This window comes from Magallana gigas, chromosome 6, assembly GCF_963853765.1.
Source record: "Magallana gigas chromosome 6, xbMagGiga1.1, whole genome shotgun sequence".
In the NCBI taxonomy this organism is placed as follows: Eukaryota; Metazoa; Mollusca; class Bivalvia; order Ostreida; family Ostreidae; genus Magallana; species Magallana gigas.
This window is the reverse complement of record NC_088858.1, coordinates 34,811,758-34,835,840: the sequence shown is the minus strand read 5'-3', so window position 1 is coordinate 34,835,840 and position 24,083 is coordinate 34,811,758. Positions and strand designations below refer to the sequence as shown.

Genomic DNA, 24,083 nt, shown 5'->3' with positions numbered 1-24,083 from the left:
TTTCTAGGTTTAAGGTTTAGTTAATAGCAGAGTTATATTCTCTCCCCTAGGTCCAATCTGACTCATTCTTCATTCACAGATTGTCTATGGTCAAAGACTTATTTGTAGGTCAAATTTGTAGGTCAAGGGGCAATATCAAACCGTGCAAAAATCTATTTTTATAGCATATATACTTTTCACTTACCCCTAATTGGCTCATGCTTCACATTAACATAACTTTTGAGTAAAGGGTGTGTAGTGATCTTGAAACAATTTTCAAGGTCAAATGTGAAGGTCATGGCAGATTTACATGAAAAATCATTGTCCGGCGCATATCTTCTTTCTGTTTCCTCCAATCTGACTCATACTTCACCCACATGGTGCCTTTGATCCAAGGGAATGTAGTAACATTGACTGATATTTGTAGGTCAAGTTTCAAGGTCATGACAGATCACACAAACATTTTAAATAGCATATCTTAACCCCCCACCTAACCCTATTTGGCTAATACTTTTATGAAATGCTAAAACAGACAGAGATTTTTGGTAAATGGCGTGCAGTGACCTTGAACCAAGTCCACGTGAAGGTTAAAGCGGTTCTGATTTTATCTTATTTATACTCGACACAAAAGCAATCTTTTCCTGCAAACTTTTTATACTCTTCCTAGTTTTTGGTTTTGTTTTTTTTTTTGGTTTTTATGTCAGTTTTTGACCATCTGTAAACATGATAATCTATTAATACCTGTCAGGGAAGTCATGTACAATTGATCATTGAAAAATTATTTACTTAATAAAATTCTATGATTTCTTAATTGATATCCTTTTAAGACAGAATTATTAGGAAATTTCTGAAAGGAAAATCTGGCATAAATTTAAAGAATTAGATAATTTTATCATTGGAATACCGGTACCGTGCACGACCTTTCCCTATCCGGTACTTTAAGCTTCGGAAATTTTTAATGGACTTTTCAATTTTATATAATAGCGGTTTTTTTCCAGATACATCGGAAGTTTGTAAAATTGTCACCTCTTTACAATCGCTGAGGAGAGTGACAATTTTAACTCAAATAACCCCCTGGGTATTCCAAATACTGAACATCCGTATTTAGAGGAAATAGATAGTTAAATGCGAAGATTCTTAACCACCAATATAGAAGTCCATCTAAGAGTAACAATTGTGCAGAAACCCTCTTATCACATACACGTACTTCCTCTGTTCAGCGGATGCAGTTGTGAAGGTTTTCTTCCCTTCTGATTTTGCTAATCTGAATTAAAAGATAGGGTAAATCTGCGTAGAGTTGTTTGTTTCCTTTTTACTTCTAAATTTAGTGACTCAGATCAGTTTTTATCAAAAAAGTAATTGTACACAAGATTCACAAACTACAGATGAAACGTTGTTGTAACATCATTGATATCATACATGTATATGAATTCTCACTTAGGATATGAATTTTACAAATATCATCAAATCTATCTTTCAAAACAGTGTCAATTATATCTGATTCATTCGCCCGTTTAATAAATGTACCAAAAGGAAAGAAAGATTAATTTAAAATGACTTAGACACGATTTAAGCTCAAATTTCTCGGTATTTAATATTTAGAAGGGTCAATGTGGGTTCATTTTTTAATGCCTCGTCAAATTTTGATCGTCGCGTATTGGGTATAAGCAAGATACACCTGGGTTTAAAGTTCTTTGTTTAGTAAACAAAGCTCGAATCTTATTATTGTTTACGTAGGTTTTATTGGTATAAGTTTCAATTAAATGTTGACATTATATTTTATGAACACATTGAATCACTTTATCTTGTTTACTACAACTCATTTTGTCCAAAAATGGTAATTTCTTACATTATATTAGTTGTAAACTAATTATATAAAGTAAGACTCGAACTTTTTTTTTTACATTACAATGTATTCTTACCTCTGTATCTCTCTTATAATTTGATTTCTAACAATCAAACTTTGGTCAACTATTCAGAATGCACATAAAAAATGAGCTCAAATCATATCTAGATCCCCTAATTAAGGTGGTATGGGAGACGTCCATGCTGTTACGTACTATTTATCGAAATAAACAATAAAATCAAGTTTTATTCTATAAATAGTTTCTTTCCAATGATTGTCAGCTAGCAGCGTAGCGCAGTGGGTTAAAGGTTTCACTAAGAATCTGCAAGTCATGAGTTCGTATCCCGCTGGGGATTTGAATTTTTTCAATAAACTTTAATACGTATCTTTTTGGTTAAATATTATAAATTTTTAAGATCATAAATGGGTGAAAGTATCATAATTTTAATGTAATAAAATCCAAATTAATATTGACAGATGTCCCATACCACTTAAATAAGGTGGTTCCATACACCAAGATAAAATTTGAAGGCGTATCTTTATAGAAATGTCATGGCTGCGAAAGGGATATTTAAGAACTTTAAATTTGGTCCAGATTAATGTGAATGTATACGATAACTTTAGAGTAATTCAGTAGAGAATGTGGTGCCATTAAGATACATGTGTAACTGAGGAAGGTAAGTTGTGTCAATAAAGCTAACAACACAACTACTGTTCGATACGACCCAGCAGAATTTTAACAATTATAGGTTATAACGTCATTCATCGATAGATGACATCTGTCAGTTTTCACGTCATCAAATCAAAGATGCTACCCAAAAGTCAGTTCATTATTGCAAGTAGGCTCCAGACTATAGTGGAATAACTGTTCAACCGTATTCGGTAAATTCCAACTTTCTTGTGGATTTTGTTATTTATAAGTTTATACATGAAATTAATTAATTGTTTATTGAAGTGCAATATCTTAATGACAGGATCATTGGCCACGAATTCATCTATCCTTGAAACTGTGATTTCTACTAAATCAAGGTAACCTGATACCCATGGATACTGATTAACGAAAACACCCGTATCACGAATACATACGGGGTGTCCAAGAATATATCTGATACTATTTGAAATTCGTATGAATAAAATAATATTTTGTCAAAAGGTGTAGATAATGACTCAAATAAAGAATAAAATCTTTTAATTTTGTCCAGAAAAAAGTTTGGGAGAAAAAGTACTGTCATTTTAATTATGATGTCACAAAGTTGCATCAGATATCTTTGGTTGAATTGAATCAGTTTACTCAAGATAAATCAGACAAGAGAGCAGGTGTCTTCCGTTTTGAACTGCATTATCAAACACAGACTCCAGATATAGTCTTACAAGTTATAAAAACAGAATACCCTGGGGGAAAGCAGCTAATCAAGCAACAGATTATTTAAATTGTGAGAAGATTTGAATAAGTAGGATACGTACGGTGGCTTTTGGGAAGAATTTTACTCATCGACCTAACGTCGTCATTGATAAAATAATGACGTCATTTGGAGCACACCTTTTAAATTTGTTGTTTTTATAACAACGCCCAATTTGTCAAAAACATAGTATAAATGTTTGTGAAATTTGTTGAGTGAAAATTTACCTCATATACATTTATAAAAAGGCATTTGATTTTTTGTTATATAAACTTAATCAAAAGTTATTCAAAAAGTAAATGGTATCAGATATCATGGGACACCCTGTATTATACCAATGAGCAGCTGCTATTCTTCGACAATGCCTTCTGGTCAGATCTTGCTGGAAGTTAAGAGATATGAAGTGCAGACCAAATTGTGTATAGCTACAATGTATGCTGACAACTGCTTATCTGTGACAGGAAAATGTATTTTATCAGTGCCTTAATGGACACAACGAGATAAGTGATACGATAGATTACATTTTTGTGAACATAAATTATCCTCTTGAGTTTGAACTTCCCGGTATTCAAATTGAAGTGTTTTGCAACTACTCATATTAAACTGCCAGCAATTCCATCTACAGTTACATAATATGTAATCATTCAGAAATAGCACAATCAAATCAAAACATTTAAGAACAGCATTTTCTAGATTATTTTAATAAATATTACCCTAATGTATTTAGTTTTCAGCTAGCACCAATGGATTCATTCGATGACCAGTGTAAGCTGGTGATCATTTACTGTTTCTTTATTGGATTTCCTTAACCCACATCAGAGACAAAAATAACATTATTCATGTGCCTGACGGACGGACACGAGTATTTTGAAAACAAAATATTTTCACGCGTATATTTTCAAGCTAAAAGGAAGTAGAATATAATCGTACTTCAATCAACACGGTCAAATAATGGGATTTTGGATGCTAATCAGCCCCTCCAAATCATTGTTATAACCGTATTATTTGAAATCCCCTTATACTACCATACTACAAGTATTTATGCTTGTTTTGGAAATCTGATTTGCTTTCAAAGTCTTTGTCTAATCAGTTCTCGGTTCGTAGGATCATGAATGAGCGTTGCCGTCGTAAATGAGCATATTGAACAGAATGGAATAACCGTATATTTCTTTTTCATAATTCATTCAAGATTTTGTTTGACAGGAGACAGAATCTTTGAGCTTACAAATACGTTTTGTAAAACTTACTTATTCCACTCCCTAGCTGAGAGTACAAAGTCTCTCTCTCTCTCTCTCTCTCTCTCAGAGGAAGTTGTGATCAAGAAAAGAACAGTAACCCCTTTTTTGTCCCTAGGTGAACTGATGACTGGGTTACAAGTGTCATCTTACAGCTGTGCACTTGACCGACGTCATCCAGGGATGTTTATTTCATTTGAAACAGCGTCATTTCTTTTTTCACACAACAGAGCCGATTTTGGCAAAAGGCTTTGCAATTCTGATTTTGGCATTAACGAACATTTGATTAGCGAAGAAACCAATGGTGTTAACGTTATTTAAAACCAAAATTTAAAATACTGGATTTTTTTTTATATCGAAATTATTATGAATTATTAATAAAATATTTTGCATTGTGAATTGTAGTTCAGTCAGAATCAGTGGTATTGTATTACACAAATAACCAAGAGGTTTTTCCCAATTTTAAATAAAATACCAAGGTTAAAAATATGAATGATAATATTGTATTTACCTGTTTTGGTAAAGGTAGATCCTAAAAGGGTGTTGGAAAAGAGTTAATATTATGATTAATCCAATTAACTGCATATTGAAGGGTTTATTACACACTTTATTGGTGATTGTATAATATGTAATGATTAAATTAACAAACTAAAAACATAAACAGCAATTTAAAGTTATAAACATGTATATAACTCATGTTGAAATGAACATAAGTTATTTGCTTTCCTCAGTGAAGATAATCATATACGAATGTCTATGGCGGTAAATAGGTGGAGGGTTTCCCCTCTGGATCTTAGCAGACAGACTGCCCTTTATTCTGGCCCGGGGGTGGGATAATGGACGCTGGGTGCTGGATCGATGTGGTTACGACCGCTCTGTGTAAAATAACTGAAACAAAAGGGACACATACAAAATTTTCCATTACAAAATGGGCGATTTTACAAGATGTTTAAAAGAAAAGTAGGGTATCTTAGGGGCATTTCGAATCACCCACGTTTTGTGTTTTCCAAAGTTTAAAGTACATGTATTGCTATGCAATGTACAAAACAGTAACAAAGAAAACTACGCATAGTCATCACCAGCAATAAACTAGTTTTATACACAAAAAATTTAAACAGGATTCATCAAGAATCTTAAATTTTAAGTTAATAAAATGCACTCGCTTTCTTTCCTTTATGGAGGAAATTCGCATGTTGAAAATGGTGGTCAATATTTCTCATCTATGTTTTAGCTTAAATAATCGATGTACATAACAACATGTACATTGAACACCCGTTACAGCATTGCCAAACCCCTGTAAACTGGACTATTTCGAATCACGTCTGTGCGCAGTGACTGCAGCCGTATGTACATGTAACATGCATTTTATACCATGCAGAGACTTACTTCTTTTGACGAGAATAACAACAATTGCAATGATGATGTTCAGGACGATGACGACGCAAGGAATGGCAATAGCTCTATAAAAATAAAATCTACTTCATTGAAATAAACCCTGATACATTACAAAAAGAAATTTTAGCCAGAGATTATGAGCGCACGCCAATTTTACTGCTCAGACATCTTTCATTTGATTTCTTGTCCCAAAAGATTAAATATAGTAGTAAGGAAAAATTATAATTGGTACATCAAATCAAATTAATGTTTACAACTACAATTAAATGTAACGTTCATCATATTGTTTTGACATTTCGAAGAGAAAATGAACAGTTGAATGAATTTTACCCGCTAGTTTTAAGATTGGCATGTACACGTACGCTATATTAATTATAAAAACTAGTTAAATTAATTAACTTACACAATGCTGATGCAGAGTGCACCAGCACAGGCGTAGCCGTTTGGACAACAAGTGGTGAGGTCCCTGCAGCAATGGTGTAGGTTTGGACAATACCTACTGTTTCCGCAATTTTCACCAGCTGCATTTAAAAGCAAAAAGGCTTACATATAATTTAGAGGAGCTTGAGGACAACCACTTTACTTATTCATTCAGAGCGACAGCAACTACCTAAAATAGTTTTTTATTTAAAATTTCCTGTCCCTTGTTATGTCCTGCCCTGATGTTGCTATCGGGTTTTTGCCGGAAAATTCGACACATAGCAACCCCGTTAAATATAATTATACGACGCATCGATCATCAGTTAAACATTGCTATTGTGTTTCAAATGAGAAATTATGATATCAACATGTCAACATCAAGCTATGTAGAGAAGTTGAATAATGGTATTTAACTTTTCTGCAATGAAGCATGCATATATGTACATTGTACATTATAACAAAGCATATCAATCTTGTAGACTGGGTCTTTTTTAGAGCCACATCTTAATTTTTAAAGTAATTTAAATACAGGCAGATGAGGTAGTGGTGGACTGCTGCTTACCACTGAATTCAGGTAGCCAAAAGAAAAATCCGATGACTATAAATGTTTTCTGAAGAACCTTTGCTCCCATCTTTGGATTAAAGCAGGTATTACAAACACCGTTTCTTTTGGCCCATAGACAGGTAGCATGTACCAGGCTCGCTCTGTTGAAGAGGCCGTTTTACTTAAGCCTACAGAGAGTTCATGTTTACCTCACAAAGCTACGTCTGACGTTATTCACGCGTTATTACGTTACATCTGTGGACGAGCGAGCTGAAGCACAGCAGAGAACACTGATATGTTTTACGGTGCTACCGTTCTGGCGAGCGCAGCAAGAATTACACATACCTTGCATCATTGTCAACCTAGTGTTATTTAGGTATCAACGAACGTCAAATAATTTTTAAGAGAGTATTGCTGTACAATAGTTTGTATGCCAACGATACTAATTTTAATGGTTATGAGGTTATGATACATTATACATACAGCGCAACCCCCTACACCGGTCTTTGTTTGTAGGTGTGTAATTTCCCACTTTTAAATTTAATGGTCTGACTATATGCAATATCTACATAATTTTTTTAACTGTTTATTTTTTTCATTTTATTCCTTTTTATTTAGTTCAAAATGTGCTATTGTTTATTTCCTTCCTACTCATATTCTTACCTGCCTACTGTACATGCATGCACAATTAGCTTAAAAATGGATTGATATGACAGTAAAGTATGGCTCTTGCTAGTATATATTTATATAATCTCTATATAAAAAAATTAAAAACAAATCATATGTCAATGAGGCAGGTATTGCAGTCTATACTGAAATAACTAGTACACTCATTACAGATGTTTGATCCACCTCTAAATTTATCGCGGGAAATATAGCGCGAGAGCACTGTGACGTCATCTATGACTTTGTTCGTCTTTGTTTACGTTTCTCGACTCTATACGAGGGTATGGAAGCATGTAACAAATCTTTTGAGTCTCGCCAAAGCATATGCGCTACTCAAAGCGTGTCTTCAAACTTTAAGACACCGTCAATTACGAGTTAAAAGTCGACCATTTTTGGCATAGCACCACGGGTAAAAACATTAGAGCGCATATTATGGGTAGTCTCGTTCAACCAGACGCTCGGCTGTCTCCGTAAAACTCCGACGAGCAGAGAGTCCGGTAAAGCGTCAAGTTAATGTTTGTAACGTCAAGACGAGGCTTACCAAAATCCTGGTATTGAATTTGATTGGTTGAAAGAAACACACCTCCTATAACATGTAAACAATGACAGAAGCAAACGATTTTGCCGTTTAAACTGAAAGATCTACGACTGGAAAGTTTAAAAACGGTTATAAATGGAAAGGATTTATTTGCAGAGTTACCTTACGGGATAGGGTAAAACCAATAATTAATCTATTTTACAGCTGTCAAGGTTGTAAACAAACATTCACTGCTTCGTCGAACTTAAGTTCAGTCATGTTTAATGAGTTTATGGAAAGCGAGACTATAGTATAAGACTAAATTGACGTAAGTTCCATAATTTTCACGGCAAGAAAATAAAGTACTGTATATCATACAAATCTTTAACCGGCACACATTGACAACGATTCAAAATGAAACTAAATCAGCGCCCCCTATCGGTAGCGGTTATCAACGTGACGCTTTACCAGACTCTCTGCTCGTCGGAGTTTTACGGATACAGCCAAGCGTCTGGTTGAACGAGACTAATATTATGGGACGTAGATAAAAAAATTTGTTTGATGAACTGTAGGTTTAGCTCGTTCTTTTTCCCGCGCACACTGGTTCTTAGAGCTCGCTTCGCTCGCCGGCGCTGCGTGCCGGCAACCTGCGCTCGCTAATATTTGGAGTTTTATGACTTCAGCAATTGTTTTATATGTTGATACCTCCTACGAAATTGTATTGGAGCTCTATGATTTTAACAATAATCATAGATGTTCGTCAACTAGACAACCTAATCACAAACTCTTGCCACTATTAATTTATAATTTAAGCTCACACACCCACTCCATGTATGTTCATGTTTTAAAGGTGATTCCCTTTCGACAGTAGAAACAGTGAAATATGTTAGGAATAATATCTACGTGTACTACTTGATTTCCTTAAATACAGCGAAGAAATAAAGAAAGATAATTTGACTGGTGTCATTTTCGTCATATTTAAGCTCATATCGTTCTTTTTTATATATTATTTCATCAAGAAAATTAATGTTTTCAATAAATTAATCAACGAATAAGTTTTTGTTTTCTTTTCTGTGTGGGGAAGGTTCCCTTTCGTAAAATTAGGAGTAAATATTTGCTTTTGAAGATCAATCACAGTCATGGAAATCTTTTATCGTTTCATATAATTCAGGTTAACCTTAAATATGTGGTGTGACTGGGACATACATTGTTTATCCGCACAAGTAGGGACAAAGAGTGTAGTAGAATGTTAGCATCATACATGTACTAAGCAAAAATAAAATCTGCCAGTACTTTTGCTATAATTTGGTACCCTCTTTTTAAAAAAAATCGATATCATTGTAAGCGTCACCATGATTTCAAATACCTCGATATTCTATTATATATCTATTGACAAAAAATGGCCAAGGTCATGTTTGTCCTTCATCTTCATTTTTTTTCTCTTGTACACGGAGTTGATCGTATTTTTTTCAATAAAAGACAACTTAATTATCTTTTAACTCCCATTTGTATATCAGTTATTGTACGCATGATTCTCTGTGGTAAAGGAAAACACAAACAAACGGTAAATCATTGTTTGACTTACTTCAATCTTTACTCGACAGTGCGTCAGCCCCTGGCGGAGCTCTTCACGGCAATAGACGAGTTGTCAGCATCTGCCGACCAACTGAACTCCTCGTACAGTCTGTTGAGTTTTGTTGTGGACGGAATCACTTACACATCATCAGATGTTTCTCTGACGGACTCCGTACTGTGTGAATCTACTTTTGGAACCACAGATGTTCTTTGTGGTAAATTTACAAGTTTTTCTGTTGATTCATCCCCCCCCCCCCCCCGCACGATGTGTTTTACACCAGTTGATTTATGACTTCTCTGTATATTGGTATTGGATTTCATTAAACAAAATGTATTAATGAGGTTCGATGGTCGATAAAGTAACCATCAGATCTGCTTTGAATTTTCTAAAATGTTTTTTAAGCCATAAACTATTATTAATTAAAGAATATTTTCAAAAAAAATTATCGTTAAAATATGAATATCTATTCATAACTCGTTTTTCAAGGAGATCAATGTAGTCTAAAAATGGCCATAACCATCTAACCCTCTTAACCGTCAATTTTCAAAAGATAATTGAACTGTATTTGATCTTAATATTTATTAACTATTATTGTTTGACTAAAAAAGACTCGTGCATCACCTTAACATTTTATATTACCAAATAACATAACATATATATATGTACATAAATTATATTTCTTTTGTCTGAACAAAACCCCCGCATACAGATATACATGTACATGTATCTTCCTTATCGTAGAGATATTAAATAGTAAATTTTCATTTAATATATAAACTACATGTGAAATGGTTGATAATGACTTGACGTGCTTGTAAAATTTTTTGCAGTGGAATGCCCAAGTGGAACATACTATCTTCAAGGTCTGTGTGAGGTTTGTCCCATCGGAACTTACCAAGACGAGATGGGCAAAACATACTGCAAAACATGTCCTAGTGGGTATACTACACAGTTTGTCGCCAGTCAAAGTCCTACTGCTTGTTCAGGTAATCGGAAGTTCGATTGATTTATGAGTAAATTTCTGATGGTCACTTTTAATTTTCTTTAACCAGTTATCTAGTAAATAAAAATTATCTTTTCATGTTTTAATATTGATGTTAAGATATTAAAGAAATATTTAAAACATATTTTCTCACTTTAAAAAAGCTGGTTTTCAATTTTGTCCTCATCGATTTTTCAATGTTGCGAAGCCTGTTATAACATTGTTGGTCACGAAAAAAGCTCGTTTGTTATGCATAAAATAGGAAACTTGCATAACAGCAATTATTTATTACCGAATGGTATTTCAAATACTAAAACATATTTTTTTTCTTTGCAGTGCCCAGTTCTGCAAGCACTACAGAAAATAATGTAAAACAATGTAAGTAGATATATTTAGCATTCTCGTGAGATGAGTTTATTCTTTAAACATCATAGTTTGATTGATGGAATTGCTCTAAAGGTTTACTTTGATGATAATTACTCTTCAGTTTTAGGGTTAGAAAATCAGTATTTTCTCATAATCAGCGCCAGTGGATCCTTGATCGTGATTATAGCAGTTGTGGCTATTGTTTCTATTTGCATATACCGCTGTACAAAAAGGTAGAGAGTTTTTACTATTCACACATGAAAATGTTTCTCTATTTAAAGCATGATAACAATACTGATGTATGATTGGCTATAGAACAGCGATGCAAATAGATTAAGTTAATTTGATTTGACATATTTAATTATATAAATATACATAAATGAATTAGACAGCGGGCGATGCCAATGCAAGTCTTTTCCATATGCACTTGGTTTTTCGGGAGTACATAATTATGTAATAAATAGATACAGTAGGATATCAAGATCTTATAAATATTTTTGGAAACATCATGTATCATGTGATCATCTTCTACCTGCATAGAGACTTGTATACATGAATCTTTCAATTTAGCAATGCTTACATTCAATTTGATTTAACACTTAAAACAAAGAAATAATCGGTTCTTCAGAAATTTCTATTAAATTTTGATTATAATGAACAGTAAATATCGAAAGGTCTTATTGAATAATTCCTCGTGTCTGTTGATAATCTTATGTTAGCCAATGGTTATTCTGATAATATGCTCTAAACTTAAAATTTATTCAGATTCAACTTATTGGGTTATCTTAAATTGGAATATGAAATAAAATTGAACATCCCATTGTATTATAAATAATTTTTGATTTCTTTAACTACATTTACTTCGACAGTACTTATTTTATTTCTTTGACTGTAGATCCCAATCGAAGATCAACACAGAGAGAAGTATATCTAGGGTAAATCGAAACACACTGACTCCCAACGGTCCACCCCCTCCGTATGAGGCTTGGGGGTACAAGATATAATATTCACACCTGTATGTCGAAAACGTGGTGATCGGGATAGCAAATCATTTATTTTAAATTGTCTAGGAAATAAATGTTTCTTGTTAGTGATAGTGCATTATGTTTACGTGAATATTTGATATTTAAAGGGCTCGTATGTCGACTGTGATATTATATAGCATGTGTGAATGGTTTGAGTTACGATATCCTTGTTCAATGATTTGAAATTATCTCGAGCTTCATTTTAATTGACTTTGTAAACCTTTGCTTTAAAATTTCAATAATTATGGAGAGAGTATAATATACCTCTTGTTTAGATTTTAATGTATCGTTTGTGAGGGAACGATATAACTTTTATCTCCCTAAGTATTATTAATAGTGGATGGTACTATTTAGTTCTAGTCACTTGTGTGGGTTTTGTCTTTAATTTTTAAATATTTCATGCATATATGACTAATATCTGTGTTTTTCTTGTTCATCATGATTTTTATTCAATTACTTGTATATGTTATTTATCTTATTAATCTCCATGTCAGTATTTAAGCAGCAAATTTGCTATTTCTAATGACTAAGTAACTAATGTTAGCTGCTTAGGAAGCTTCAATGCCAATTTCTCAGTTTTGCTCTAAAAAAAATTGCGGTTTTATTAACATTCGTGGGCATGAATTTTCTTAGATAAAATCAAAATAACACAGTGTTGCAGATACAAAATTTGATGGATAATGATCTAGACGATACTTTAATAATGTTATTTGAAGAAAAAAATGCACTTCAATTACCATTTATAATTTCGATCAATTCAACAATGAAATTAAAGAAAACTGGTACTCAACAAATATTAATGAACTCAAGCCACAGTGCAGTTTAGTGATAAAAATGTTATTGCTTTTTGATGATGATTTGTGATTTGGTAGTTCTGAAATTGAAATAATAATGAACATTTGCCTAAAAATGGTAATTCATTGTTTAATCCTGCATTCTCCTACTATTGTGTACAAAGATACAGACAGATATTTTCTAAAACAGTTTTTATTGTCAGGTAACAAAATATTCATTTCATAAAATAGACACGTGCGTGCAATAGTTGTACAGAAACTTTATTATCTTGTATTGCTATATTTTTTTAATAAAAGAAGCTACACAATTTGAATTCTGTATTCCACATGATTCTACAAGTTATGTACAGTATTTACTTTAGAAAAAAAAGTTATTTTCTATAAAGTATTTAATTGAAACTTCTTCTAAAGGCATTCTTCCGTAAACCTTTCCGTATTTGGTAGAGTCGTTTCCTTGATACAATGATTCTACTTGAACTAATTTTGAAAATTCACTTTGACATGTTCTTACCCAACAAAGCTCGTGCCTTCCTTTGTTAACAATTGTTAAAAAAACCGGTAAAATTCTCTTTCAAGCTGACTTTTTCAATCTACTTATTCGTTTTGGACAAATAAATACAGTTCCTAGTGTTTGTCATATTCATTTTAAGAACAAATTTAGAATTTTCAAAATATAAACAAAGGCATTATTAAAGCTTTGTTTACATTACAAAGAATATTAGGGTCTCTTTATATCCCTTATAACTCGACGACTGAAACTCAAATTGTTGTTGACCGTTAGAAATGCCTAATTTGTAAACATTGTAAACATTGAAAACGGAAAAAATAATCTTGACGGCAATCGAGACGTTGTCCCTGTAACATATTTGTAGTTCCTTCCCTTTAAGTTACTTCCATTTCACATCATTTACATTTCACGACTTTTCTATTAAAATATCTTTTCGATTTTGATGTCTGTCGCGAGCATCTTCCACTGACTAGCTAAGATCTAAATATGGTTATTTTTAATGACACAAATATTCAATAAAATTTACCGCATACCAGTTTTATTATCCGAGATTAGCATGGTTGGGCGGTTAACCGAGTGCTGTTTGACAACACTAGTAAAAATGACACGTGGTGATAACGGACAGTGTTTATAATCAAAAGCCCGAAAGAAAAAAAAACAAAACAGGTGCATAGCAGACACGGGACTCTAAGAAATTAGAGGTAGGATCAGGTGCCATGGAGTAAGCATCCTCTGCTGACCAGTCAGACTCGCCGTGTGCTCTTTGTCGTAATCGGGGAAAACGGGAAAATCCGTTGACAATTAAGTGATACATTTTGGTCTAACAATAAATGTCAGCATGCGACGCAGAGGAAGACTGCATTTGCTGACAATGTCGTTGTATCGACCGTAGAAATGACAAAAAGCTGACTTTTATCGCGACTGTTGATAGTCCCGTTTTATCAACTTGTTTGTCAGTAGCTTGCTTCGCTTTAAAAACTGTTCATACGAAGAGCATGCCCTTGTGCATCGAATCAACTGTGACAAAAACTACATATATCTGCATAAAACTAAACTGGAAGATTTATAAAACCGATTTAAAATGAATTCATCTTTTTTACAGGACACAATGCAATACATCTTTTGAGAGGGGCGGTGTGAGGGAAAGTTTAATATCTGAGATTGGTATTGAATCGAATAAATATAGTCTTTGATAACCATCAAAGTGAGTTTGTGATAAAAACACGATGATAATGCTGTTAAATGGCGGTTCAAATCATAATACATTTTGATATATTAACATATTAAACAATTAATGTATCCATTTCTGTTACTGCATTTGTATGTGTTCTGCCTCAACGTGTAAACTTTGTTTCGGCAATTTTAATCTCAATCTGTAGTAAAACTCGTCTCGGATAAGTTTTTTTCTAAAGTTAAAAATAGAAGTATCGTGTGACGGCCAGTAGAGTTTCAGGAAGCCGGCCATAGATTTATTTATCTCCCCATTACTCTGGGGAGGATGGTAGCTGTTGGTCTGGCATCGAAGCTTAAATATATTCATAATCTTTTCCACACGACGCACGGGTGGAAGATCAGCCTTGGTCTGAATTAGGACCACTGATTTGTTCTCCTGAGCTTTATCCAGGACAGTCATCATCATACCGTCATCCTTACGGAGAATGATAACGCATGCACTGGAATCGATCAATGCCTCCAAACCCTGTAGATCTTGGCCTGCAATTCATTTTCAACAAAATACAAGTAGAGTTTATTTTGATTTTTTGTGAACTTTTGTTTTGTTTATGCCCTAAGATATAACATCTGGATTATTTCGTCTAACTTTACTTTCATTCTATTATTGTAGTGAAAAATGAATCAAGACAAAGGGCACCAAATATAATATTTTTTGTTATATTGTAATGCCTTCTGAAAAAAGAAAGTTGATACTGATGAAAAATATAATCTATAATAATAAACAAAGATACACGTATATTAGCAAACTGTAGAATCAAAAATAAAGACTGTAATAGCTACATATATGAATGTTTAGTCTTTATCATCTTTGAATTTCCTGCTAGACATGTCTTCCCCCATACAAATTGTACGTCACCATCCCTTTATTACTGACAGCTATTACAATATCTCCTAAATACAGACAACTATTTATACTAATATATCCCTTAAACGATTATGGTAGACCTTTTACCAGGCTTGTTTATATTTACCACGTTGTGTCCCTCTTCACTTACCCACTTTTAACTTTTCTTGTTTGCAATAAATCATACTCTCTCTCTCTCTCTCTCTCTCTCTCTCTCTCTCTCTCTCTCTCTCTCTTTGTGCACTAAAAAAAACATAAACCACCACCTACTTTTCGAAATACTTCTTCACATTTCCTTCTTAAGTCTTAACTCACCGCTAGTTTGGTCTTCCTTGGTACAGACTCGGTACCCAATGTTCTCTAACTTCGCCAGCAGAGTACTAGCCTCCTGCACGTGCTCGTCATCATGCCAAACCAAGGCATCCCACGCTTTGTTCACTTCTGAAAATGTTTATCTACTATTTCATTGGTTGATATTTTTTTTTAAGTTTCTCTCGATGAATCTACCAAATTACTTGATATGAAATTTCTTGAACTTTTTTTCCAAAAAGGTTATTTAACATGAATGCAATAATTATACGCATATAATGCATATAATATGAATCATGGCTATTGAAAATATTTGCAAAAACAATGTACTTGTGTTTTTAAGTTGTTAAAAATATTGTTAGTAAATGGATCTGCGAAAAAGCCAAAACTAGTTTGTTATAAGATTTTTTTGCATTAATGTTAAATATATTAAGATGTTATGAATTGAACAAATTTTCCTTTTTACAAACTTTTGAAATAATATATCGATTTTAAAACCTATAAAACTGTTTTTGCTGGAATATTGGGTAGTAAAATGTCACATATATTTGCTTATTTCAAATACTGTGGACAATCTAAATAAATAACAACCGAGTTAAATAACAAAACCATCTTATAAGGTTAAAAAAACTGGATTTAACTTATAATTTACTTAGTTTTTGTCTATTTAAGTGCCTGTCTTCAAGCTTTTTAATTAAGCATATTCATTAATACAAACGACCAAAAACAAAAAAACAAATAATAACTAAGAAAAAACAAAAAAAATTCCATTAATAATGATAGCTAATGACGCTGGAGACATGATAAGATATGGGACTTTACTTAGCAATTGCCTCTAGTGCCATGAGCTAAAAGAATATACCTCTCTTATTCAGAGTTTTCGGCTTCCAACATTTATACCGAATTCGCCATTGGCAATAACAGCAGCATAGGAGGAAAGTAACCACGATAAGAATGATTGCAATAAGAGGCACTGTGGCGACAACGGCAATGATAATGGAGGAAGACGCTTGCGATCTGGACTCTACAAAAATGTAAGAACATAAATACATCATTTCTGACACTGATCTGATTTCAAACAATGTCGTCCTTTAAAAGAAACCATAAACATATACGACAGTACATGTACAATATACTGAAAACATTTATCAAAAATTATCCCAAAAAAAATACAAGAAATCGTTGATATGTAAGCGTCAATGAAATTTGTTGGCGGATCAGTGGAACTAAATGTACATATAGTAAATGTAGCAAGTATATATTGAAAAAAATCTTTTCACAAAATGTATTTAATTTCACACTAGTACTATAAGAAAATTAAAGACAAAAATATTCGTAGATTTATAGCCTTACGAAAAACACCATCAAGAAGGTCAGAATTAAATGCACTTGCAAATTTTTTTACTAATACATTCTGGCGAATCCCTAATTAGCTCACCGAGACAATGTGTTTTTCAGTACACTGTATTTATTTGGAGGTCTTATATCTAAGTATATACCAAGCTTGCTTTAATGGTGTACAAGGGGATATTTATGAATTTACCAGGCTTGGATGCCGAATCGCATACGTAAAATTGACATGCGGGAATGCTAAATAAGAGTCAAGTTTGGATAAGATGCCTTTTGAAGACTACTTGATAACTACTTCAATTTTTACCAATCTGATTAAAATAAGATCTTTGATCCGCACCGACAAATTTGATGTCTCTACACAAAGGAGCGGATCAAAGATCTTATTTTAATCAGATTGAATTTTTACCGACTTGATTCATGATGAATCTGTTACCGGGTGCTGGATGAAATTTCAGCTGTTTGATTTTGGAGCAAGTTAAATATCTAGTTGGCTAAGAGTTCTAAACATGTAACAGCTAGAACGAGTTTGTCATGTCATATTTGGAAATTGTATGATATATAGGTACATGTAAGTGGTGGTCTTCAGACTTGTTTCAACGGGGTTTGACTTCAGTGTAAGTTATTATAAAATGATAAAAAGTATATGATTTAATTTGTATAATTGAATGGTATTCATAAAATATGATGTAAATGACAATGGTATCCTTTTACATCTATATAAAAAATAAATATATCATATTGTTTCATTCGATATCGTATCGTTTTAAATAATATAATGATGTATTATGTGATGTTATACAATTCAGTTTAAGTTTGCAAAAACGAAAACCTAAAAAATCCAAAACAAACAAACAAAAACAAAAAACAGAAAAAAAGTTAACAAAAACAAAATCAACAACAACAAAAAAAAAAACCACACAAATAACCCCCGATTCTCAATACGAGCTATTAAATTGTTTGTTTACCTGATAATGAGAGAAATATTGTCTTCCTAACGTGGCCTTCTTCAAAATGGTTATCAGTTAGGATACAGTCAAATGACTGGAGGTCTTCTTCTGTGACGTCACGTATGGTTAGCGTTGTCACCAGTTTCCCGGTATCATTTCTAAAATTTAGATGGCGGTTTAAATTTAGGTTGTTTTTATATTAAATATTGAAATTAATAAGTTTAGCTTTCGACTTCCTAAGCGTTTAAACGCCGTTATGTATATCTTATTTATACTTAACTTTACATTTATTTTCGAATAGATAGAATCAGAAAGAAATGGCTAATTATGTAGGGAAAATCAATTACAAAACAAAAGAAAAAAAATTAAAATACTAGACTACAGGTAGTTAACATTTCTTTCAAAAAAAGGTTATTTCAATACAATTTGAAACGATTGCAACAATTGGTAGTTACACCAATGGTCGTTTTGCAAAAGAAAACAACCAATAATAATATATTCTTTGATGAATATTCTGTGTATCATAACAATTAAATGTTGCTACATGCATTGATTTCATTAAGACAAATTGATGATAAATATGATCTTCTTGAATTCTTACAATTTTACATCAGTTGAGTATCTATTTGTAGTGTTCAGTTCTGATATATTCTTGCCGTTTCCGTCCCACGAAAAATTTGGAAAACTCAGTTCATAACAAGTCCCCATATGTGCCTTGCACGTGAGGGTTGCTGTTTCTCCGAGGCTGACGGTAACATTTTGGACTGGTGCGACGATTGGTTTATCAGTTGCACATTCTTAATTTTAAAAAAAATGAAAAGAACATATATATATATATTTTAATATATATTATATATAATATATATAGTTTAATTTCAAAAACTTTATAGAATTCTCGTACGAACGAACTCTTTTAAAATGGTTTCTTAAAAGATGTAAGTAAGGTGAGTAATTTACTTTGAACAAGAACAAAAACACGAGCTGAAGCATTTTTCCCGGTCGCAGAGCAGGATGCTACACAGATAAATTTACTGAAATTCAGCTCCGTGCTGACTTTTCTGATTTTAAGCATTCTGGGGTCATCGTATAGCCTACATGTGTCATCTTTACACCAAGTAAATTGGTATGGCTCAACCTTCGTTTTTCCATTGGACAAATGAAACCACTGTATCTGATCGTAAGAGGTAGCAGAGCAGTTTAATAGCAGCGATTCCTGGCTGAACACAACCGCTGAATAATTTCCACTGGAAATAACTGGGTTTTCTGAAACATAGACACAAATTCAGCATGTACTAACTACTCTACAAAACCTTGTAGACACCTAAAGCTCAAATCTAAATAAAATATATACATTTCTTTTTCGCATAGCCTATTTGAGTGTGTTTTGAAAAGTCTTATTTATCGCCCAGAATTATGTCGAAATCTCAACACATTAATTGATTACCTTCCACACCACTGTTATAGGTTCAGCAATATCAGAAGAATGTGAATGGTAGATTTTCATGCACGCATAAAGGTTTTGTCTAGAAGCATTTCTTGTAAAAAATTTAAATAATGTATTTCATGCAACGAGTCATTTATAGACAATATTTCAAACAAAGCGTCATTTGTAAATTGAGTTTTCAGTAAAGAAAGGTCATGGTCACTGCTTTGCACTTTAAACGCACATTGTCCAGCTGTAATTGTTTGGCTTTAGGTTTGCCTTAAAATTTATTTACAGGATGAATGAACTTGAGTAATATTACTCTTTTTTGGGGTTCTGGGTTGCTCAGTAACCTATTCATGAAACGGACGACTACATATGATGAAAAAAATGATACACAAGAAACTGATTTCATTCAATACAATTCTCGTTCCAAAGATTCAAATTGAATACTACCGACAACTTGAAAGGATATCACTAAATTGATCAAGTATACTGATAAAGTCTTAATCATTTAATCAATCATTTAATCAATGAACCGATCAATCAAATATGATTTGGGGTTTTTTTTTGGAGATGAAGAATTTTTATTTCCTTTTGTTTGTTAGGTGTTTTAAACATAGGATCAATGAGAAGCGTTAAAATGACGTTGCGGTAAGTTTGCGATCGCGCCTTGTCACTGGGTGATAGCAAGTTGGTCAGTTTACCAGGAGTGATCTCATCATTTATATGGACAAGAAACTTTTTACATTGATAAACTCTATCCTGGTGCACGTTTTGGTGAAATTTCAAGGGTTTATCTTTCCCCCCAAGGAATTAAGGGTGAATGTCTCAATAATTTCCGAACAACCCTCGTATTTACTGGCTATATTTTTAAGTGTATGTCATAATTTGTGACCTATTTAAGTACCCTGAGCGTTCGACTATACCATAATACAATACTTGAAATCTTCACAACTTAAGAGGTTTTAGATAATACTAATGCTTCACCGTAGAAACCGGAAAAAAGTACGTGACGCTGGGGCCTGTCAAACCCCTTGCTTGATTTATATATTCTTTAAAAAATTTCTTCTATCTATATGTTTGGGAAAAACATACACCTACATGTTTCTCTTCAACCGATACCTAAACCCTCTCCAATTGCCCCATCTTTAACCACCGACATGAATTACAGATTACAATTAAAAATTTAACTGCTTCGAAAGACCGGCCTCGTTTAAAGACTGTAATATGCACATGCAAATTGATCTACACACGAAGTTTACGTTGAGCAATTACAAATGGTAGTTTCATTTATATTTTCAGACAGGGGTAACTAAGGTCAAGACGAAACATTAGCATATTGTCAAAAAGAAATAAACTTACCGCAAGATGCTATAGCAGACGACACTACCTGCAGCAGAGTAAAACACCACCATAACAACTCCATCGCTGGCCTTCAAGTGTTGCAGGAAATTTATTACTTCAATGCGGGACAAAGAGCATTTTCTGAGCGGTACATGTGTACCATTTGGCAAGCTTCCTTTATTTTTAAAACTAGTCTTTATCAATTATCAATATTCTCTCTGTTTGTCACATACACACACACAAACAAGACGAAATGTGTTTTTAACTTGTCTTTCTCATTTGCCAACAATTCTTACTTCTCTGTCTCTTTCTTCCTCTCTGTCACACACACATACACACACACACACTTTCTTACTTAAACACATATCAACATGAACATCATCGGCTGTTATGGCAGTTGATAAAAGATATTCTTCCAAAACACACGAACGCGTGTGTAATTAATGAAGGAAATGACCATTCCAGGATCAAGTGCACACGGAAATCAAGATTCTTTTAAAGACCACGTACCACATCTACAATTTAATAAAAGGAAAGAAAGAAAAAGGAAAACTAACTGCCAACTTAAGTGTCGTTTAAAAAAACAGTCTGTAGATACTAGCAAGTGTTTGCATTAAAGTTAAAAAAAAAACTAGCTTAAAATATGTTTTATATTCTTTGGGTATGACTTTTTTTATACACAGCACCGTTTTTACACCGTGTTTTGATTTAACTCAGATAAATCCAGGTAAAGAAATGAGATATAGAGAATGAACATGCAGGTGACGTAATTCGTCTTCATGGCTTTTTAGGCACTTAACTAGATCTATCAACACCGTTCATTAAGTTGGCCGTCTCCATTCCCGCCTCAGGTGCGGAACATATCGAGGTATTTTAATAACAGAAAAAAATATTTTAAAAGTATATGACATCGAGTGTCAAAACAATTATTTGGTTCGACTAAGGGTAAGAAACCTGTTATTTCGATGTGACAGCTTTTGTAGCTAAATGCCATATAATGTAATATGTTTGATAACGAAGGCGACATGAAAAAAATACCTTTTAAAGGGACATGGTCACGTTTATTGTCAAATTTTATTTTGCTGTTTTTATTGCGCATTTTGCCTTAAGAATGCATATCTAATGATCATATGGAATTTGAATGTCAATCGGAGAGTTATAAGCAAGACACAGGGCTCACAATTCTTTGTCATGTAAACAAGGCTCGAGGCATGATTTGCTTATGTTCAATATAAGAGTAAAAAATCTTTTTCAAGCTGATTTGTCTATCTTCTCATTCATTTTAAGCATAAATAGTTACTAATCCTAACTTTTTAAACTTAAACTGGAAGTTTCACTTCAACATTCAAAATGTAAACAAAATCCTTGTTTCCATAGCAAAAAATTGTAAGCTCTGAAACTCCCTTATAACTCAACAAATGACTCTTAAATTTTGGTTGCTTATTAAAAATACCTCAATGAAGCATTGTAAACATTAAAATCGAAAAAAAAAATTGTCAAAAATCGTGACCATGTCCCTTTAATAGTACTAGTATTTTTAACCAGCCGTGTAATGATCACTGGCTCTGGATTTGTAAATATCATAGCTGTAGGTCTGTACTCTTAATTACAATTAATAATTACTGAAACAATTTTTTCAACAAAAAAATTATCAGATGACTTTAATTTATTCAGGATAAAACTATTAGGTCTACTTGAAGATGACTAAGTGATATCCTTAAAGCCCCTTTCACAATTGGCGCACGACCACTTTACACACTTTGCGATCGAAATTTTTGAGCTTCGGACGAGCTCTCGCATACGTTGCACGAGCCCTCGCTTACGTTGCACGAGCTCTTGCATTCGTTGCATATGTTTAACTGGTCGCATCAAGTCTCCTCTGAATAGTGGACATGCACATTATTCAGACGCGACCGAACACGATCCAAATTATTGCAGTGCAACGCACGAACATTAGTACGAACGTTTTGTGTACTCGTAAGAGTGTTACACAATTTATAAATATCGCAAGATAAATCGCTGGTGTTTATGCGTCTGTTTTGCGACCGTGAGACTGTTGCACAACGTGTCTCATGTAATCTTGCAACGTTTAACTATCATTGCACGAATTATCAGCCTTAATATGCCATGCGTTGCTACTAGTGTATAAACCCTGTTTCATATATTCTCTGTTTAAGAACAAAATTTACAATATACATTTATTGCATGATGGTGAGGGAAATACATGTATGAAGATTTATTTCCTCAAGAAAAATCATATTTCCCGAGGGCTTCACCCGAAAAAAATCGCCCGAAAAAAATGTTTTTTTTTTCGGGGGAATAAATCTTCATATTCCCTGATCATTAATAAACAAATTAACAACAATAAACGTTTTATTATACCAAGCAACATATGATTACACAAAATACGCTGATTTGATTTCTAATCATGTTTGACTTTTCAACAGTCGCATTGTTGGATTTTCCATGCAACTGTCTCACTTTTCTTTCATAAATCATAGATAGTTAAGTTGGTTCTGAGATATAAAGAGGATCATAATAATTAAATATTTTTGATTTAATCATATGTGTCTTCATCGTATGCTCATATTGGGTTTTTCATTCTTATGACATCGCCCTGTCACGTGACTTTCTAGACCAATCAGATATAATAGAATAATCATATTGAGGTATAGGGCCTTATAATAAATGCTGCTGCAAATCTGTATTTTTCTCGCTTTCGACTATAGCTACTGAATATGGGCGGTGTATATACCCTCTCTGACTCGCACGATCATTCGTACCATGGAACGCGTCCACTCACATTGGCGCACGTTCAATCGTCCGATCACCTAGTCTCTCGCACGTTCATATCTTATTATCTTTCAACAGTTGCTTTTATTGTACAACAGTCGCATACAGACGCAAGATATATCGCAAGATTCAATGCGTTTACATCGCACAACGCTCGCTTAGATCGTGCGAAATTCGTACGAATACTTTTTTCATATGCGATTATGTCGGCAACAATTAACGATTCATATCTAATTATTTCGTTCGCAAGAATATTTGTTCGCTTCTGCTCGTGCGCCATTTGTGAAAGGGGCTTAAGATGACTACATGTAATTGGCATAGCTCTGCTCTTCAGTCACCTCCCCATACCTTTCGGTTATTTTTCACTTATAGATAAAGATTATTGATTGTGTTAAACTGGGGAAAATTGTGCATAAATTATTGGATTTTATTGCAAAATAAATTGACACCTCGAAAGGATTATTTTTTTGGACTTAAAAAAAGGACAAAAAAAAAACCCCATATACATGTATGTTAACATATATAATATTTTATACATATAAACATGTAATTAGGAATGCATTATTATGACTAAATGAGAT

The 24,083-nt window shown here is 33.2% G+C and overlaps 3 protein-coding genes across 4 annotated transcripts; 1 reads left to right on the top strand and 2 right to left on the bottom strand.

Moving 5' to 3' along the window:
* Positions 1 to 5,046: 5,046 nt before the first annotated feature.
* On the bottom strand, positions 5,047 to 7,030 carry LOC109619652 (uncharacterized). Its single transcript, XM_034461756.2, has 4 exons — positions 6,838 to 7,030; positions 6,259 to 6,376; positions 5,847 to 5,920; positions 5,047 to 5,348 (listed from the first exon to the last, which is right to left on the bottom strand). Exons 1-4 carry the CDS (start codon positions 6,905 to 6,907, stop codon positions 5,254 to 5,256), a joined length of 357 nt encoding a protein of 118 aa, XP_034317647.2. The 5' UTR covers positions 6,908 to 7,030; the 3' UTR covers positions 5,047 to 5,253.
* A 2,500-nt stretch (positions 7,031 to 9,530) lies between these two features.
* Positions 9,531 to 13,055, top strand: LOC117686571 (sushi, von Willebrand factor type A, EGF and pentraxin domain-containing protein 1). Its single transcript, XM_034461749.2, has 5 exons — positions 9,531 to 9,792; positions 10,409 to 10,564; positions 10,897 to 10,938; positions 11,048 to 11,159; positions 11,822 to 13,055. The coding sequence occupies exons 1-5, from the start codon at positions 9,531 to 9,533 to the stop codon at positions 11,928 to 11,930; spliced, it is 681 nt and encodes a 226-aa protein (XP_034317640.2). The 3' UTR covers positions 11,931 to 13,055.
* LOC117686573 (uncharacterized) lies at positions 12,923 to 23,849 on the bottom strand. 2 transcript variants are annotated; one of them, XM_066088678.1, is made up of 7 exons: positions 20,728 to 21,223; positions 18,897 to 19,202; positions 18,541 to 18,736; positions 17,958 to 18,097; positions 16,502 to 16,663; positions 15,646 to 15,771; positions 12,923 to 14,966 (listed from the first exon to the last, which is right to left on the bottom strand). In XM_066088678.1, exons 1-7 carry the CDS (start codon positions 20,789 to 20,791, stop codon positions 14,563 to 14,565), a joined length of 1,398 nt encoding a protein of 465 aa, XP_065944750.1. In that variant the 5' UTR covers positions 20,792 to 21,223; the 3' UTR covers positions 12,923 to 14,562. The 2 variants fall into 2 exon arrangements, with proteins under 2 accessions (XP_065944750.1, XP_065944751.1); XM_066088679.1 differs by lacking the exon at positions 16,502 to 16,663 and having other exon boundaries at positions 20,728 to 23,849.
* Positions 23,850 to 24,083: the final 234 nt, after the last annotated feature.

Bases quoted from the DNA above. Each gene is read 5' to 3' on its own strand.
- LOC109619652 (XM_034461756.2), bottom strand. From the start codon at position 6,907: ATGGGAGCAAAGGTTCTTCAGAAAACATTTATAGTCATCGGATTTTTC. The intron at 6,377-6,837 runs GTAAGCAGCAGT...TTTTAAATGCAG, and splicing joins TTGGCTACCTGAATTCAGTG to CTGGTGAAAATTGCGGAAAC. The intron at 5,921-6,258 runs GTAAGTTAATTA...TTATTTTTATAG, and splicing joins GCACTCTGCATCAGCATTGT to AGCTATTGCCATTCCTTGCG.
- LOC117686571 (XM_034461749.2), top strand. From the start codon at position 9,531: ATGATTCTCTGTGGTAAAGGAAAACACAAACAAACGGTAAATCATTGT. The intron at 10,939-11,047 runs GTAAGTAGATAT...ATTACTCTTCAG, and splicing joins AGAAAATAATGTAAAACAAT to TTTTAGGGTTAGAAAATCAG. The intron at 11,160-11,821 runs GTAGAGAGTTTT...CTTTGACTGTAG, and splicing joins ATATACCGCTGTACAAAAAG to ATCCCAATCGAAGATCAACA.
- LOC117686573 (XM_066088678.1), bottom strand. From the start codon at position 20,791: ATGGAGTTGTTATGGTGGTGTTTTACTCTGCTGCAGGTAGTGTCGTCT. The intron at 15,772-16,501 runs GTATATTCTTTT...AAACATTTTCAG, and splicing joins GAAAACTCTGAATAAGAGAG to AAGTGAACAAAGCGTGGGAT. The intron at 14,967-15,645 runs GTGAGTTAAGAC...AATGAATTGCAG, and splicing joins CAAGGAAGACCAAACTAGCG to GCCAAGATCTACAGGGTTTG.